The 14,358-nt window shown below is 44.2% G+C and overlaps 2 protein-coding genes across 2 annotated transcripts; one reads left to right on the top strand and one right to left on the bottom strand.

The window, feature by feature from the left end:
• Positions 1–6,919: 6,919 nt before the first annotated feature.
• On the bottom strand, positions 6,920–10,008 carry LOC119733697. Its single transcript, XM_038207084.1, has 2 exons — positions 9,068–10,008; positions 6,920–8,951 (listed from the first exon to the last, which is right to left on the bottom strand). Exons 1-2 carry the CDS (start codon positions 10,006–10,008, stop codon positions 6,920–6,922), a joined length of 2,973 nt encoding a protein of 990 aa, XP_038063012.1.
• Positions 10,009–10,491: 483 nt separating this feature from the next.
• LOC119733696 (UPF0746 protein DDB_G0281095-like) lies at positions 10,492–14,095 on the top strand. Its single transcript, XM_038207083.1, has 4 exons — positions 10,492–10,518; positions 10,810–10,814; positions 12,067–12,477; positions 12,823–14,095. Exons 1-4 carry the CDS (start codon positions 10,492–10,494, stop codon positions 13,154–13,156), a joined length of 777 nt encoding a protein of 258 aa, XP_038063011.1. The 3' UTR covers positions 13,157–14,095.
• Positions 14,096–14,358: the final 263 nt, after the last annotated feature.

The raw sequence follows: 14,358 nt of genomic DNA, 5'->3' as shown, positions 1-14,358 counted from the left end.
TCATTTTTAAGAAACCCGGAAAATCAACTGTTTCATTTTTATTTTATTTTTTACTTGGCCTAATGACACCAGTCTGTTTAAACAGGAATATATGTAGCTAAGGCTACGGGAGTGATCGTTTACCACTGTTTAAATAATTTGAAACTTCAATTCTGTGATGAAGTGCCCTTTTTCATGAGAATAATGAAAACAAAATTAAATAATAACAATTTTCAGCGGTGGTCTTTTGGGCATGCGGGCAGCGGACGCAAATATACAACTTTCATTCTCATGACCTAAGGGGTGCGACTAAACTGCATGTATAACTGTTAATGTGGGTTACAGAAGAATACAATTAAAAATCATGACACTTTTATAAATAATTATAAATAAGTATATAGGGCGTAATTAATAATGTGCTTAGCCATGCACATCATTACGACGTCACACCCCTCTTACTACAAATGGACAAATCTAAATGGTAGCCATAACAAACTCGGTCTCAGGGTTACGGAGTGATATAAACAAAAGCCAGTACCCATTCAATTCCAATGAAATTACTACGTTCAAAATATCCTCCTTCGAATTGCCACAACAAAATCTTAACGGACAATATATTTAAATGGAAGAGAATCTTTCAAAAATTTGGCAACATCGTCAATACAGACATGCAGTGTACGGCGTAATGGAGAAACTCGAGTCATGTCGAGCTGCGTTACAGAGTTATCGTCATGATCGTGTACCATCTTGTTGGGCAGAATATTGTTCATTAATAAAACCCTGCTTTGTAAAATGTAAACGATCCGGTATCTCTCTTATGAATGTAGCAAATTTGAAAAAAACTCAACATAAAAATATGATCGTTATTTGCTGATAAATGTCATAAGGTCGATTCAGAATGAACACGCCGTAGCACAAACACGAAGCGTGGTCATGCAGCTACACCATGTTCTACCATGGTTCTACATATGTCATCGGGTCATTACAACTTCTAAAGAATTCTAAACTTTGTAGCTCAAATCCAGCTACCAGATTTATCTCATTTTATTCACAAGAAATGGTTAAATTAGAAGCTTACCTTGGATGACCTGGAAAAAGGGTAGATCACGCCGTAACACGGCAACTCCGTAACCCGCCCAACACGAACAACTTTTTCAGTTTGGCTGCAGTGCATGGATTTCGAGCGGGAATTTTGCACACGGCACTAACTGAGGCAACATCATGTGATGTATCATGTGATTCTTCATTCATAAAAAGTCGTATGTTTGTGATTTGTGTAGCGCATCGAAACACCACTCCGTAACGAAATTGGATGACTCCAAATGCTCAAGAATGTCGGTACATGGTAGGATATTTTCTTGATCCCGGTAAATAATAGCATTGTACCTTTTCCGTGAGAAAGTTGGTGCCAGATACAATACAAAATGTTGCTTTTTTGCAACTCTATGGATCCTGTTAAAACGTTATAATGATTTAAAAAGACGTTTCACACCGTAACATGTGCCGACACGAAATGTTACGGAGTGGTGCGCGAATCTTCATGATCATAAAAACAAATTTCAACAGTTTCTAACCAATTCTCCTTCGTGGACTTCAACAATAGTTACTTGTTGATACTTTGCATAGAAAATAAATGATAATCTAAATGATATTACAGAATTTTAGTATTTTCTTGAATTCAACTTTTTGTGTCACAGAAAGTTCGCAAAAAACATGGTGACTCTAAACATTTATTAAAGTTTTTAAAAATGTTTGCGGAGCTATTTTGACGACTTATGACCTTAACACGTTCTTAAACAAATGTGTTTTAGAGAACAAAGAAAAACATTTTATTTATCATTCTTAATTTGCTTAAATTAATAAAAAATACATTGAAGTCCAAGAATTCACTACTGGCCTCCACATTTATGTAAACACCCACATACACATTCATACAAATTGTGTACACACCCTGTTGGAGGAAAATACATCTTCAAGATGACATTGCGCACAGTTTGAAAAGACGGGGACATTGCCTGTTTTGTACATAAACCAAATTGTGTACAAACCCTCTATTACGTCAAGACATCTTAAAGAGGACATTGCGTACAGTATGCAGAGACGGGAAATTGCCTGCTTCGTACCCAAACCTAAATAGAAATTGTGTTCACACTCTATTCGAGAAAAAATACATCTTCATGACATTGTGCACAGTTTGTAGAGACAGGAGCATGCTTTGCCTGCTACATAAACAAAATTGTGTTCACACCCTATATTTGAGGAAAATATATCATCAAGAGGACATTGCGTACAGTTTGTGGAAACGGGGACATTGCCTGCTTCGTACCTAAACATTAGTAGAAATTGTGTTCACACCCTTAACGAGGAAAATACATTTTCAAGAGGGCATTGCGCACAGTTTGAAAAGACGGGGACATGCATGCTATGTACATAAACCAAATTTTGTACACACCCTATTTGAGGAAAAAAAATCTTAAAGAGGACATTGCGCACAGTTTGTGTAGACGAGGGCATTGCCTGCTTTGTACATAAATCTTCATACAAATTTTGTACACACCCTATTTGAGGAAAATACACTCCAAGAGGACATTGCGCACAGTTTTTGTAGACGGGGGCATTGCCATGCTTTGTACATAATCCTTCATACACATTGTGTACACACCCTATTTGAGGTAAAATACATCTTTGAGAGGACAATGCACACAGTTTGTAGAGACGGGGGCATTGCCTGCTTCGTACATAAACCAAATCGTATTCACACTCTATTTTAGGAAAATACATCTTCAAGAGGACATTGCGCACAGTTTGTGTAGACCGAAAAATGAAGTTGGCTAGGCTGGAGTCTAGTGGAGTGATCAAGAAAGTGACACATAGTAAATGGGCAGCCCCCATAGTTGTTGTACCCAAGGCCGACGGGAGTATCAGAATGTGTGGGGACTATAAACAAACAGTAAACAAAGTAGTAGAGACAAACACGTATCCGCTACCCACTGCAGAAGATCTGTTTGCAACTCTTGCAGGTGGGAAGGTGTTTAGCAAAATCGACCTATCGAATGCATACCTGCAACTAGAACTCGCTGAAAGCAGCAGAGGGTTGTTAACCATTAATACACACAAGGGATTGTATCAGTATCAGAGATTACCGTTGGGTGTGTCAACTGCTCCAGCGATATTCCAATGTGTCGTGGATCAGATCTTGGGTGGAATAAAAGGGGTAATTTGTTTTCTAGATGACATAATAAGGAGCTTTCGATTCGGGACGGGAGAACGTACAGGACGGTAAGCCAGGCGAAAACATCGATCTGCGCATGCGCGAAACAGTACACGTCTCCGTCATGTTGATTTGGCAACGGTCTTCGGGTGAAATAGCGTCCGGCCTGCAAGGACGACGGAGCGGTATATTTGAACAGTTCTACTTGCAGTTGTCACGTCAATGCGTACTTAATGGTCACACTGTAACAGGCAAAACTGTTACTTACAATTAGTTCGTTGCTTTCAGGGGTAGTGAAGATACTACAGAGGCAAGTTCATGAAGTTAAACGAACTATAATCCAAGGTTTTAATGATTCACTGTGTTTACAACTGTCAGCCATCTTGGCAATCCTGAATCTCCCTAATTAACATATATCCCAGCATTCAAAGTACTAGTATGGAGCGCCTGAAGGGACATATAATGTAAATGTAATACATGTACCGTTACACTCTCCCCTCCGAGACTATGTCTGGGGTGAAAAAAAAATAAAAATTAGGTGTTTTGAGAAAAAAATGAAATGGGCATCAAAAATTACTGTCCTATTCTCAAGTAGTCTGCAGACTTCTATGTTTTTTTGAAGGCGGGCAAAAATTGACAAGTGTTTTCTCACAGTATGAATATCAATTGCAAACATGCTGGGTTAAGAAAATAAAATCCAGTACTTAATATGCACAACTTGTGTCCTATGAAAAAAGGAAAATGCTGTACTTTCTAGCATGAAAAATCTGTTGTTTGCTCTACACTAAAAATTGAGGCAACTTACAAAAAGAATTTTTTTTCTCCACAAAATGCTTTCTTGCACAAAAATAACAAAATGTGTTCTTGCACATACAATAAAGGAAAAACAAAACATTACAACTTTTGGTACTTCTTTAGACAACAAAGCTAGACTTGTATAAGTTTATAGGCCGACAACAAACAACATTCCAGCACAGCTCGAAAAATGTGGTTATATCAGTCCATAACACTAAACAGTCCAGAAGGAGAGTTACTGTGGGACCGGTTTGACCTGGTCAATGTGCACAATAAGTTCCTTGTTCGGCCGGTTGATGTTGGCCAGTTTGAGGTTAACGGGTGTGAGTCGTTCCTTCACGACGAAAGGTCCTTTCCAGCGGGGTGCCAGTTTCGCACTGAAGTTCTTGCTCGCGACCGACTGCGGGTGCGTACGAACCATGACCTTGTCACCTTCGGTCAGTACAAGGTTGGTGCGTGATTTGTCATAGTAGCGTTTACGCTTGGCACATGCCTGTTCGCGGTGCTGGTTGGCCTGGTCGTGGATTTGGTGTACGTCGGGTTGTTGTGCGGGCAAAGTATCAGTTGCCAGTTTGTTAGCGAGTGGTGTTCGAATACTGTGACCGAACATGAGGACGGCTGGTTCAACTCCTGTAGTTTCGTGAGTCGCAGTGTTCAGAGCGAACGCGAATTGGGCGACGTGAGTGTCCCATGTGCGGTGGTCGGAACTTGTGTAGGCCTGAAGCATTTGCTTTATGAATCGATTTCCTCGTGTAGGGCTTGACGACGATCTGGCGAGAGACGATATGGTGGTGAGCGCTGGGGTGGAGCGTCACCGATATCGATGTAGTGCTGTGCAATGTCTGTCCGTCCTGGTTGGTCAGACATGACATTCGGAAAGTCATTCAGCAGGCAGTCGATGCGGTGGAGATCATTACCTGTGAGGATCGGTTGGTCCAATTGCGAAGAAGTCCGCGGAGGCAGATCTACATCGGGCGGCACGGCCGGATCCACACGACAAGGGGGAGGGGCGGGGGTACCAAGCATAGGGAACTTGATGAGGTGGTCTTCCGCAGAACCGACTGTCCAGTAGCAGTTATTCGCGAAGTCAAGCGTGAGATGGGCCTTGTGTACATAGTCCATCCCAAGCAAGACAGGGGTAGGCAAGCGGTGAACCCTGTGCAGGCGAAGCACTGCGTCCGTACTGCCTACACGAACTTGTGTCTCAACAGTTCCGAGCGTGGCCAGCTCAGAACCGTCGACCATGATCAATGTCTCCATATCTGGCAGGCGAGGTGACAGACCAAGTTCATCACAGAATTCATCCGTAATCAATGAGCGGCTGGAACCAGTGTCTACGAGCGCGACGACACTGTGGGTGTCAGCGATGGCTGCTTCGACCAATGGACCGTTTCCACAGGTCGTGTCTGACTGCAGAAAGTTCACCTTATTTGGAGGCTGAGGCTTGTCGTAGGCCTTGGGCGGCTGTGGAGCTGACCGTGCGGGTGGCTGTGAACTGGTGCCAGGGTTTGGGGGCGGGAGAGGGCAGTCCTGCACTCTATGTCCGATTTGTTTGCATCGGTAGCAAACACTTGTGTACTGTCCGGGTCGACTCTGACGGGGGGGGTACTGACTTGTTAGGTGTGGTTGTGGATGGGGGTTTGTTCACTGAGAAGGGTGGCTTACCGGCGGAGACTGGAGTTTTTTCTGGAGCCGGTGGTGTTGATGGATTGTTTCTGGAGTTGTTTTGGAGGGCATTGGTTGACCGCTGGTGGAGCAAGTACTCGTCCGCAGCACGAGCGAGTTCGAACACTGTCTGGAGTTTTCGTTCGTGCAGCTTCAGACGGAGACTGTCGTTGCGCACCATGGACAAAAACTGATCCATCATGATGAGATGGAAACAGCGTTTTACCTCGCTTTATGTTGCGGTTAACACGTTCGACCCAATTCGACTGGGGGTGATACGGCGAGATGAACAACTGTTCAACCCCCCAATCACTGCAAACTGCAGCAAGGGCTCGACTGGTGAACTGGGGCCCGTTGTCCGAGAGGAGCGAGCGTGGGGCTCCGAAACGGCAGAATAACTGGCGAACTATTGTGCAGGCGACGGTTTTTCCAGTTGCACTGCGCAACGGAAAAATTTCTGTCCATTTCGAGTAGTGGTCTGTCGCGACTAGGAGGTATTCATGGCCACCATAGGATTTGGGAAGGGGACCCATGAGATCTACAGCAACGATTTGCCATGGTGCATCTGACTGTGTAGAAAGCATGAACCCGGCTGGTTTACGGTACAGCGGCTTTGTCTGTTGGCATGTAGAGCAAACACGTATGAAACTGCGAACCGACCCTGCTATTCCTTGCCACCAAAGGTGTTCGCGGAATATACGGCACAAAGTTTTTGTTCGTCCCAGGTGACCGGCGGTGGGCTTAGCGTGACACTCTTGCATGACGTCTCTCTGGAGGGCTTTGGGGACAACAATTGCCCGTGACGACTTTACAAAGCGCATCAGTAGGCCATCGTGAATGCGGTATTTTTCGGCTTGGCCCTGAACACGTTTAGCGATATGTTTATCGTCCGGCAACTTATCCTCAGTCAGGAAGTCGGACATGTGCGCGAGATCTGGGTCAGCGGCCTGTGCTGCACGTAGACAGTCACGTGTAAGGACAGCAGTCACAGCGCAATAGCTGCTGTCAGTCGAGGTAGTGGTGTTCCATTCGAGTTCTTTTCGGTGCTCCCACCGAAGTTGGCGACATGGAGGACACGAATATCGGGCTACATTGGCAGCGCGTTTGGGGCGGATGTGTACACATTTGGTGTGAAACCAACCATCGCAGTCATCACATTGCACCCAGTTAATTAGTGCACCTTTGGGATCGAGACACACGGCCGCGGCACAGAGGGTTGTGGCGTTGTCCCCTTCGCGTGTACTAGAAAAGGACACAGTATCTGGGGGGCTACCGACTGACGTAAGCGTTGGCGGATGGGGTGTCGGGGGCGGTGTCGGAGGTGGTGGGGGGTTCGCTTGTACCACTCCAACGACATGAGGGGACTCTGGAGAGGGCATCAGGTACCACATTGAGCGGTCCGGGGCGATACACGACGTCAAATGTGAAGTCCTGTAGGCGTAAGACCCAGCGTGCGAGGCGTCCTTTCTGATGGGATCTGCGGAACAGCCAGCATAAGGCCTGATGGTCAGTTACTACGCGACAGTGGCGACCTTCCAGATAGGGGCGCCATTTCTCAAGTGCCCAAACAACAGCCAGGCACTCTTTCTCTGTTGCACTATAGTTTCTTTCAGCACTGGAGAGAGCTCGGCTAGCGAAAGCGATTGTGCGTGGACCATTTTCCTGGCTCTGGAGGAGAATGGCACCAAGTCCGACGTTGCTCGCGTCCGTATGGATGGAGAAGGGCAAGTCAGGATCGGAGAAACCCAGAATTGGCTGTGTTGTGAGTGCGTGTCGTAGGGAATCAAAGGCGTTCTGACATGCGGGAGACCATGTCCAGGGAACGTCCTTTCGACGAAGTTGATACAAGGGGTCAGCTGTGTCGGACAGGTGGGGGATAAACTTCTGATACCACCCAACCATTCCCAAGAAACGTTCGAGTTGTTTCCGTGTCTGGGGAACGGGATAGTCGCGAATTGCAGCTACCTTGTCTGGATTTGGACGTAGGCCGTCCTCGCTCACAACGTGTCCGAGGTAAGACATTTCGGAGCATGCGAAGTTGCATTTCTCGAAGTTTACAGTCAGACCAGCGGAACGTAGTTTGGCCAGTACTTCACGAAGATCAGCGAGATGTTGATCGACGTCGTGTGAGTAGCAAACGATATCATCGAGATATACGTAGCACGTGCGACCGATGAGGTCTCCCAGCACCTCCGACATAAGGCGCTGGAAGCTGGCTGGACCGTTTACCACTCCAAAGGGAAGTACGGTGAAGTGAAACAGCCCCTCTTCACAGATGAAGGCTGTTTTCTCAGCATCCTCGGGAGCCATGCCCATTTGCCAGTAGCCGCTACGGAGATCCAGGGAGCTAAATATCTTAGCACCATGGAGAGAGTCAAGTATGGTGTCGATAGTGGGCATCGGGTACGCGTCAAGTTTCGTCACGCGATTCAGTTTCCGATAGTCCACACAGAACCTGAACTGGCCGTTTTTCTTGGGGACCATCAGCACGGGCGAGGCCCATGGCGATTTCGAAGGCGTGATCTTTCCAGACTGCAGAAGTGAATCGATTTCCTCGTGTAGGGCTTGACGACGATCTGGCGAGAGACGATATGGTGGTGAGCGCTGGGGTGGAGCGTCACCGATATCGATGTAGTGCTGTGCAATGTCTGTCCGTCCTGGTTGGTCAGACATGACATTCGGAAAGTCATTCAGCAGGCAGTCGATGCGGTGGAGATCATTACCTGTGAGGATCGGTTGGTCCAATTGCGAAGAAGTCCGCGGAGGCAGATCTACATCGGGCGGCACGGCCGGATCCACACGACAAGGGGGAGGGGCGGGGGTACCAAGCATAGGGAACTTGATGAGGTGGTCTTCCGCAGAACCGACTGTCCAGTAGCAGTTATTCGCGAAGTCAAGCGTGAGATGGGCCTTGTGTACATAGTCCATCCCAAGCAAGACAGGGGTAGGCAAGCGGTGAACCCTGTGCAGGCGAAGCACTGCGTCCGTACTGCCTACACGAACTTGTGTCTCAACAGTTCCGAGCGTGGCCAGCTCAGAACCGTCGACCATGATCAATGTCTCCATATCTGGCAGGCGAGGTGACAGACCAAGTTCATCACAGAATTCATCCGTAATCAATGAGCGGCTGGAACCAGTGTCTACGAGCGCGACGACACTGTGGGTGTCAGCGATGGCTGCTTCGACCAATGGACCGTTTCCACAGGTCGTGTCTGACTGCAGAAAGTTCACCTTATTTGGAGGCTGAGGCTTGTCGTAGGCCTTGGGCGGCTGTGGAGCTGACCGTGCGGGTGGCTGTGAACTGGTGCCAGGGTTTGGGGCGGGAGAGGGCAGTCCTGCACTCTATGTCCGATTTGTTTGCATCGGTAGCAAACACTTGTGTACTGTCCGGGTCGACTCTGACGGGGGGGTACTGACTTGTTAGGTGTGGTTGTGGATGGGGGTTTGTTCACTGAGAAGGGTGGCTTACCGGCGGAGACTGGAGTTTTTTCTGGAGCCGGTGGTGTTGATGGATTGTTTCTGGAGTTGTTTTGGAGGGCATTGGTTGACCGCTGGTGGAGCAAGTACTCGTCCGCAGCACGAGCGAGTTCGAACACTGTCTGGAGTTTTCGTTCGTGCAGCTTCAGACGGAGACTGTCGTTGCGCACCATGGACAAAAACTGATCCATCATGATGAGATGGAAACAGCGTTTTACCTCGGCAACCTCCGCTGTAGCTTTATCTGTCTGAAGCCACTTCAGGAAATTGTGGTTGAGTCTGTTGGCGTAGTCCTCAAAAGTCTCATCACCTTTCTTGAAGTCTGACTTGAATTCCATTTTGTAGGCTTCAGGAGTGCGAAAATATCGACGTTCAATCGCGGCCACTATCTTGTCAAAATCTTGTTTGTCCTCCTCACTAAGACTGTAGAAAACCTTCTGGGCTTTCCCAGTTAGGTAAGGTTCAAGTAGGCGAGGCCACTCTGTCTTTGGTTTCTTGGTCGCAGTTGCGAGGCGCTTGAAAGTCGCCAAGTAGCACGTGATGTCATCATCACTGCTTAGTTTGTGGAAGTCGGGAAGTTTAGGGCCCAGCTGTACCACAGGAGGTTTTTTGGCTGACTCCGTGACAGCATCTACCAATGATTTGCACAGTTTTTCTGTCTGCGATTGACGGCTGTGTTCCATCTCTTGGATGAATTTCATGAGTTCAGAAGTTCCCAGTCCAGAGGATTGTGTTGTATCCTCGCTCATGTGTGGTAGGTCGCAGAGACTTGCGACTCTTTCTTGTTTGGTCTTGACCTCGTTCGTATCTATGTGATTCAGTTCACAAAGTTTGACTATATATTCGGCCGTAAAACGGCGTAGGTACGCTGCCCTATCCATGATACAACAGAGTTATTGTTTATGTCAAAATCAGTTTATGTTGATAAGTATTTCGATGAATATTTATCTCAGCGAAAGAAAATCCTAATGCACAGACTGTACAAGGAAAATTCGACCGCACACGTTGGAAAAAGTTCGTGACTAAATCCACTTATATCTTAGTTCCCTGAAACAATCCTGTCTACGACGCCAGTGTAACAGGCAAAACTGTTACTTACAATTAGTTCGTTGCTTTCAGGGGTAGTGAAGATACTACAGAGGCAAGTTCATGAAGTTAAACGAACTATAATCCAAGGTTTTAATGATTCACTGTGTTTACAACTGTCAGCCATCTTGGCAATCCTGAATCTCCCTAATTAACATATATCCCAGCATTCAAAGTACTAGTATGGAGCGCCTGAAGGGACATATAATGTAAATGTAATACATGTACCGTTACAACACGTGTACAATGCACATGACATACGTTGAGTGAAATACGACATGGAATCCAACACAAATGCCTGCTCGGTGAGTGATTTGACTGTTGTTTAATTAAGTGCTAAACCCATGTTTGGACTCAATTACTTATCGCCCCTGTTGTTTAAGTGCTAAACCCATGTTTGGACTCAATTACTTATCGCCTTTTTTGTCATGTTTGTGAACATTCGGAAATGGTCAGCCAGCTGATTCAAAATGGCGTCCGCTCGGTTATCGCGACCGAAGCATTCGCCGACAAACGGGAACATTCACTTTTTATCCGAGTCGTAAATAAACCTTAGTACATCTATCTTAATCTTTGATCTATTCTTGTTGCCTCAGGTGACGTATGTAGTACTTAGTTGCGGCCGTTTACAGGGTAGAAATTGATGTTTTTGTGTCGGGTATTTTGTCATGTCTGGCATAGCGCATGTGCCAGCATGGCCAGTGCAACAGCAGTGTCATGAGTGTCGGGTATTTCATGTTGTCAATTGTAGCCCCATTAGCCCAATAAATGTGGCCAATTTACTGGACTACCTCCGTAAATGAAGGCCACACTTGGACCATGTACCCGGACATGTTGTGGAACTTTATCAAATTTTCTTTTTCACATTTAGACTTTCACTCCCTTCAGACTTTAGGGATTTGTAGTTTTAATATTTACGCTTAGGGCCTACATCATGGCCAAGAAGCACACTTCGTGTTAAAATTTAGATATGCTAACATGTGCAAACAAACCTGAAAACTACAAGAAATATAGACCTCTGAAAAAGGAGGGGGGACATTTTCTTTCGCTTTAAAGAGGGGGAGTGTGCTTCTGAAGCGTGATTAAACTACACGTGTACAAATAAAGTCTAAATGTGAAAATGACAACTAGACAAAGTTCTACATTTTTGTGTGGCCTTTATTTACTGAGGTAGTCCAGTAAAATGGCCACATTTATGGGGCTGGGTCAATTGCTATGCTGTGTCTGTATGTCATGATTGTCATCATGCAGGATAATTGGATCAAATCTGCATAGTAGTAATACAGAAAATACTTATTTGTCACGACACAGCGGCATAGAATTCAGAAAAAAAAAGAACATCAGAAAAACAATTCAGTGAACTTGTGTGTCGGGTAACAATAAGCGACTATCCAGCATTGGCAGTTTAATACTCAAACTGTCTGTGTGCAATGTTTTTTGTGTGTAAATCATACCAGTAATTGAATTGGTCATTTACCATTATTCTTGTCATGAATTGATGAAATCAACATGCCAAGATATTTTATTTTGCATGCCTTTTCTAAGTTTAGATTTCTTTATCGTTCTTACATGTACATGACACAAAATACTACTGAAAAGTTTATATTTTTCTGAAGTAAGAATTAATGGGGAAAATGTTACACTAACTACATGAGGTAAATTGAACACCACTTTCCAGTACTTTTGAAAATCAATATTTTGATCATATCTCCATAATACTTTTGGTGTTATAATTTGGTTTCTCATAATATTCAATATTACTATTGTTGCTGTTGCTGCTACTACTACTAGCCTTTTTCTTCTTCTGCTTCTTCTTATTATTATAAAACATTATTATTTATCTTGTCTTTTAGCATGATCTGGGATAATCAAAAGGAGCAAATCCTAATAAGTGAGGTCATCTTAGCCAGACCGTTCCAGTATAGGCAGGGCACACGTGAACGGGGGAGAGCATGGCAGGAGGTTGCTGACGCCATGAGGGCAAGCAACTTTAAGGTTGACAAACGCGCTGTCCAGGACAGAATGACAAGTTTGATGGAGAGAGTGAAGGCGAAGAATAAGAGGGAGACGGCAGCAAGTGGAATAGCGGTGGAGGAGACGGACGAGGAGAGGAAGATAAGAGAGTGCGTGGAAGATATGTTACAGGAGGAGGAGGACATCGAAAGTGCCCATCAGAAGGAGAAAGGGGGCGAGGAGAAGAAGAAGGCAGATGGTGCTGAAATGCGAAAACGGGCTTGTGAAACGTATAGAGAAACTCAAAAGAGGTAAATTAGAGACATCAAATAAGCAAAATTAATCTAAGCTTACCTAGAAAGTAAAAATAACAAATTTTTCCCATTGGCTACTTGTTATGGACTATTAATGTGTAAAGTATGTAACTCGTGTACCCTTTTCTACTCGAGTCTGTAACTGTTTAATCAAATAATTTGGTGTATGTGTACATGAGTAATGATGATGGTGATACTGATTCGAATTTTGTGTCCTGGCTAATAAAAATACATCATTCAGTATTTTCATATTATAGCTACATTTTTTTTGTCACACATTCCATTTGTATTCGTGAATTAATGTTTGTGTCTTGTTTTGTGCACTCTTGCTTTTGCAGGCAGAGTGGTGACAGCAGTATCACACCAAAAAAGGAGGAACAGTGGGAGTGAGACCATAAGCCTGATCCAAAGGAAAATGGAGATGGACCAGACAATGCGCCGTGAGGAGATGTTGAGGAGGGCAGAGGAAGAGGAAAGAAGAAGAGGAGAGGAAAGAGAGAAGGAACGCAGATTTGAGTTTCTGCAACAGCAGCAGCAGTTCCAGCAACAAATGCAACAGCAACAACAGCAGTTTCAGCAGCAGCAGCAACAAATGCAACACCAACTACTGCAACAAAACCAGCAAAGTCAGACCATAATGATGGGACTTTTGAAGGCTCTTGAAAAGAGGGATTAAATGTGTGCATGATTGGTACTGTTTATTGCATGCCCTTTCAGTTGAACTCTTCTTACAGTTGAACATTTTTGTACATTTACATACATGTGCTTGCATGAAACAGTTTTTCTCAGGAAAAAGGTTTGCTACATTAGTTCAACTCTACAGAAATATTGTACTAAATAATTAAGTTCTTTATTTTTTTGTGTACAAACAGCATATCTTGCCCATAGGACATAAGAGGTTTAATATGTTGATATCATGACCATGCCGTCAACTTTCTTTTGATTTGTATAAACATGTATGTAGCTGATGAAAATGTTACTTTGGAATACGAGTTATAAAGGAAGTCGCCCTTTGTTGCAAAACTTCATCTGCAGGTGACATTTGACATCGGGAGAATACTTTTATCATCATGCCTCCCAATTTAGAAATTGAAAAGAAAAATGCAACTCAGCATATTTATTTCATTTTCTTTGTTTTGTTAAGGTGATCCTCATGCCTTGAGAGGAAAACGTTAATTTTACATATAAATAACATTCTTTCAATTAATTATATGGCGAGATGCCCCATGATGTTGATTTTTTTCTTCTTTATACGAATGTTCATAAATTACTGTATATTGCTTATTGTACTCATAAAGCAGGAGTAGCAATTGGGAATGGGAAGGTCCAGAGCTGCCAACCCTCCCTGATTTTGTGCACGACTTCCCTAGAATTGGTCCATCTCTCGACTCCTGTCAAGCCAATATCCCATCATCTAAATATCTCACAGATTATCAACTGATAATCAAAAAGATTTTTCAGATGTGTTTGGAGTTAAAAGATGGACCAATTATAGGGAAGTCGTGCACAAAATTAGGGAGGGTTGGCAGTCCTGCATGTTCTTTCTTAACTTATTTATCTTTGGTTATTACAAAGAAAGTATTCTCATGTTCTAGTTGTTGTTTTCGTTGGTGTTAATGATTTTTGATAACCATTTATATCGTCACCGTTTTCACGAAGAGCCACATATGTCAAAAATTACCATTTTTTCGATTCTGATTTTTTTCAATATTTTGCTTTAAAGCAATGTACTTAATCATTTTGACATGTTTTTGTAAGCAAAACATCATTAATTTCCAAGTTACATTAATGTTACAAGGGGCCAAAATCTCGATAAATGAATTTTGCGTTTTCACGAAGAGCCACATACATTTTGGCCCTTTGAACGCGTACAAAACC

The sequence above is a fragment of the Patiria miniata genome, unplaced genomic scaffold (assembly GCF_015706575.1).
Source record: "Patiria miniata isolate m_02_andy unplaced genomic scaffold, ASM1570657v1 HiC_scaffold_26, whole genome shotgun sequence".
Taxonomy (NCBI): Eukaryota; Metazoa; Echinodermata; class Asteroidea; order Valvatida; family Asterinidae; genus Patiria; species Patiria miniata.
This window is presented reverse-complemented; position numbering and strand designations above follow the sequence as displayed.

Bases quoted from the DNA above. Each gene is read 5' to 3' on its own strand.
- LOC119733697 (XM_038207084.1), bottom strand. From the start codon at position 10,008: ATGGATAGGGCAGCGTACCTACGCCGTTTTACGGCCGAATATATAGTC. The intron at 8,952-9,067 runs GTCAGTACCCCC...CCCTGGCACCAG, and splicing joins TCCACAACCACACCTAACAA to TTCACAGCCACCCGCACGGT.
- LOC119733696 (XM_038207083.1), top strand. From the start codon at position 10,492: ATGGAATCCAACACAAATGCCTGCTCG. The intron at 12,478-12,822 runs GTAAATTAGAGA...TTTTGCAGGCAG, and splicing joins TATAGAGAAACTCAAAAGAG to AGTGGTGACAGCAGTATCAC.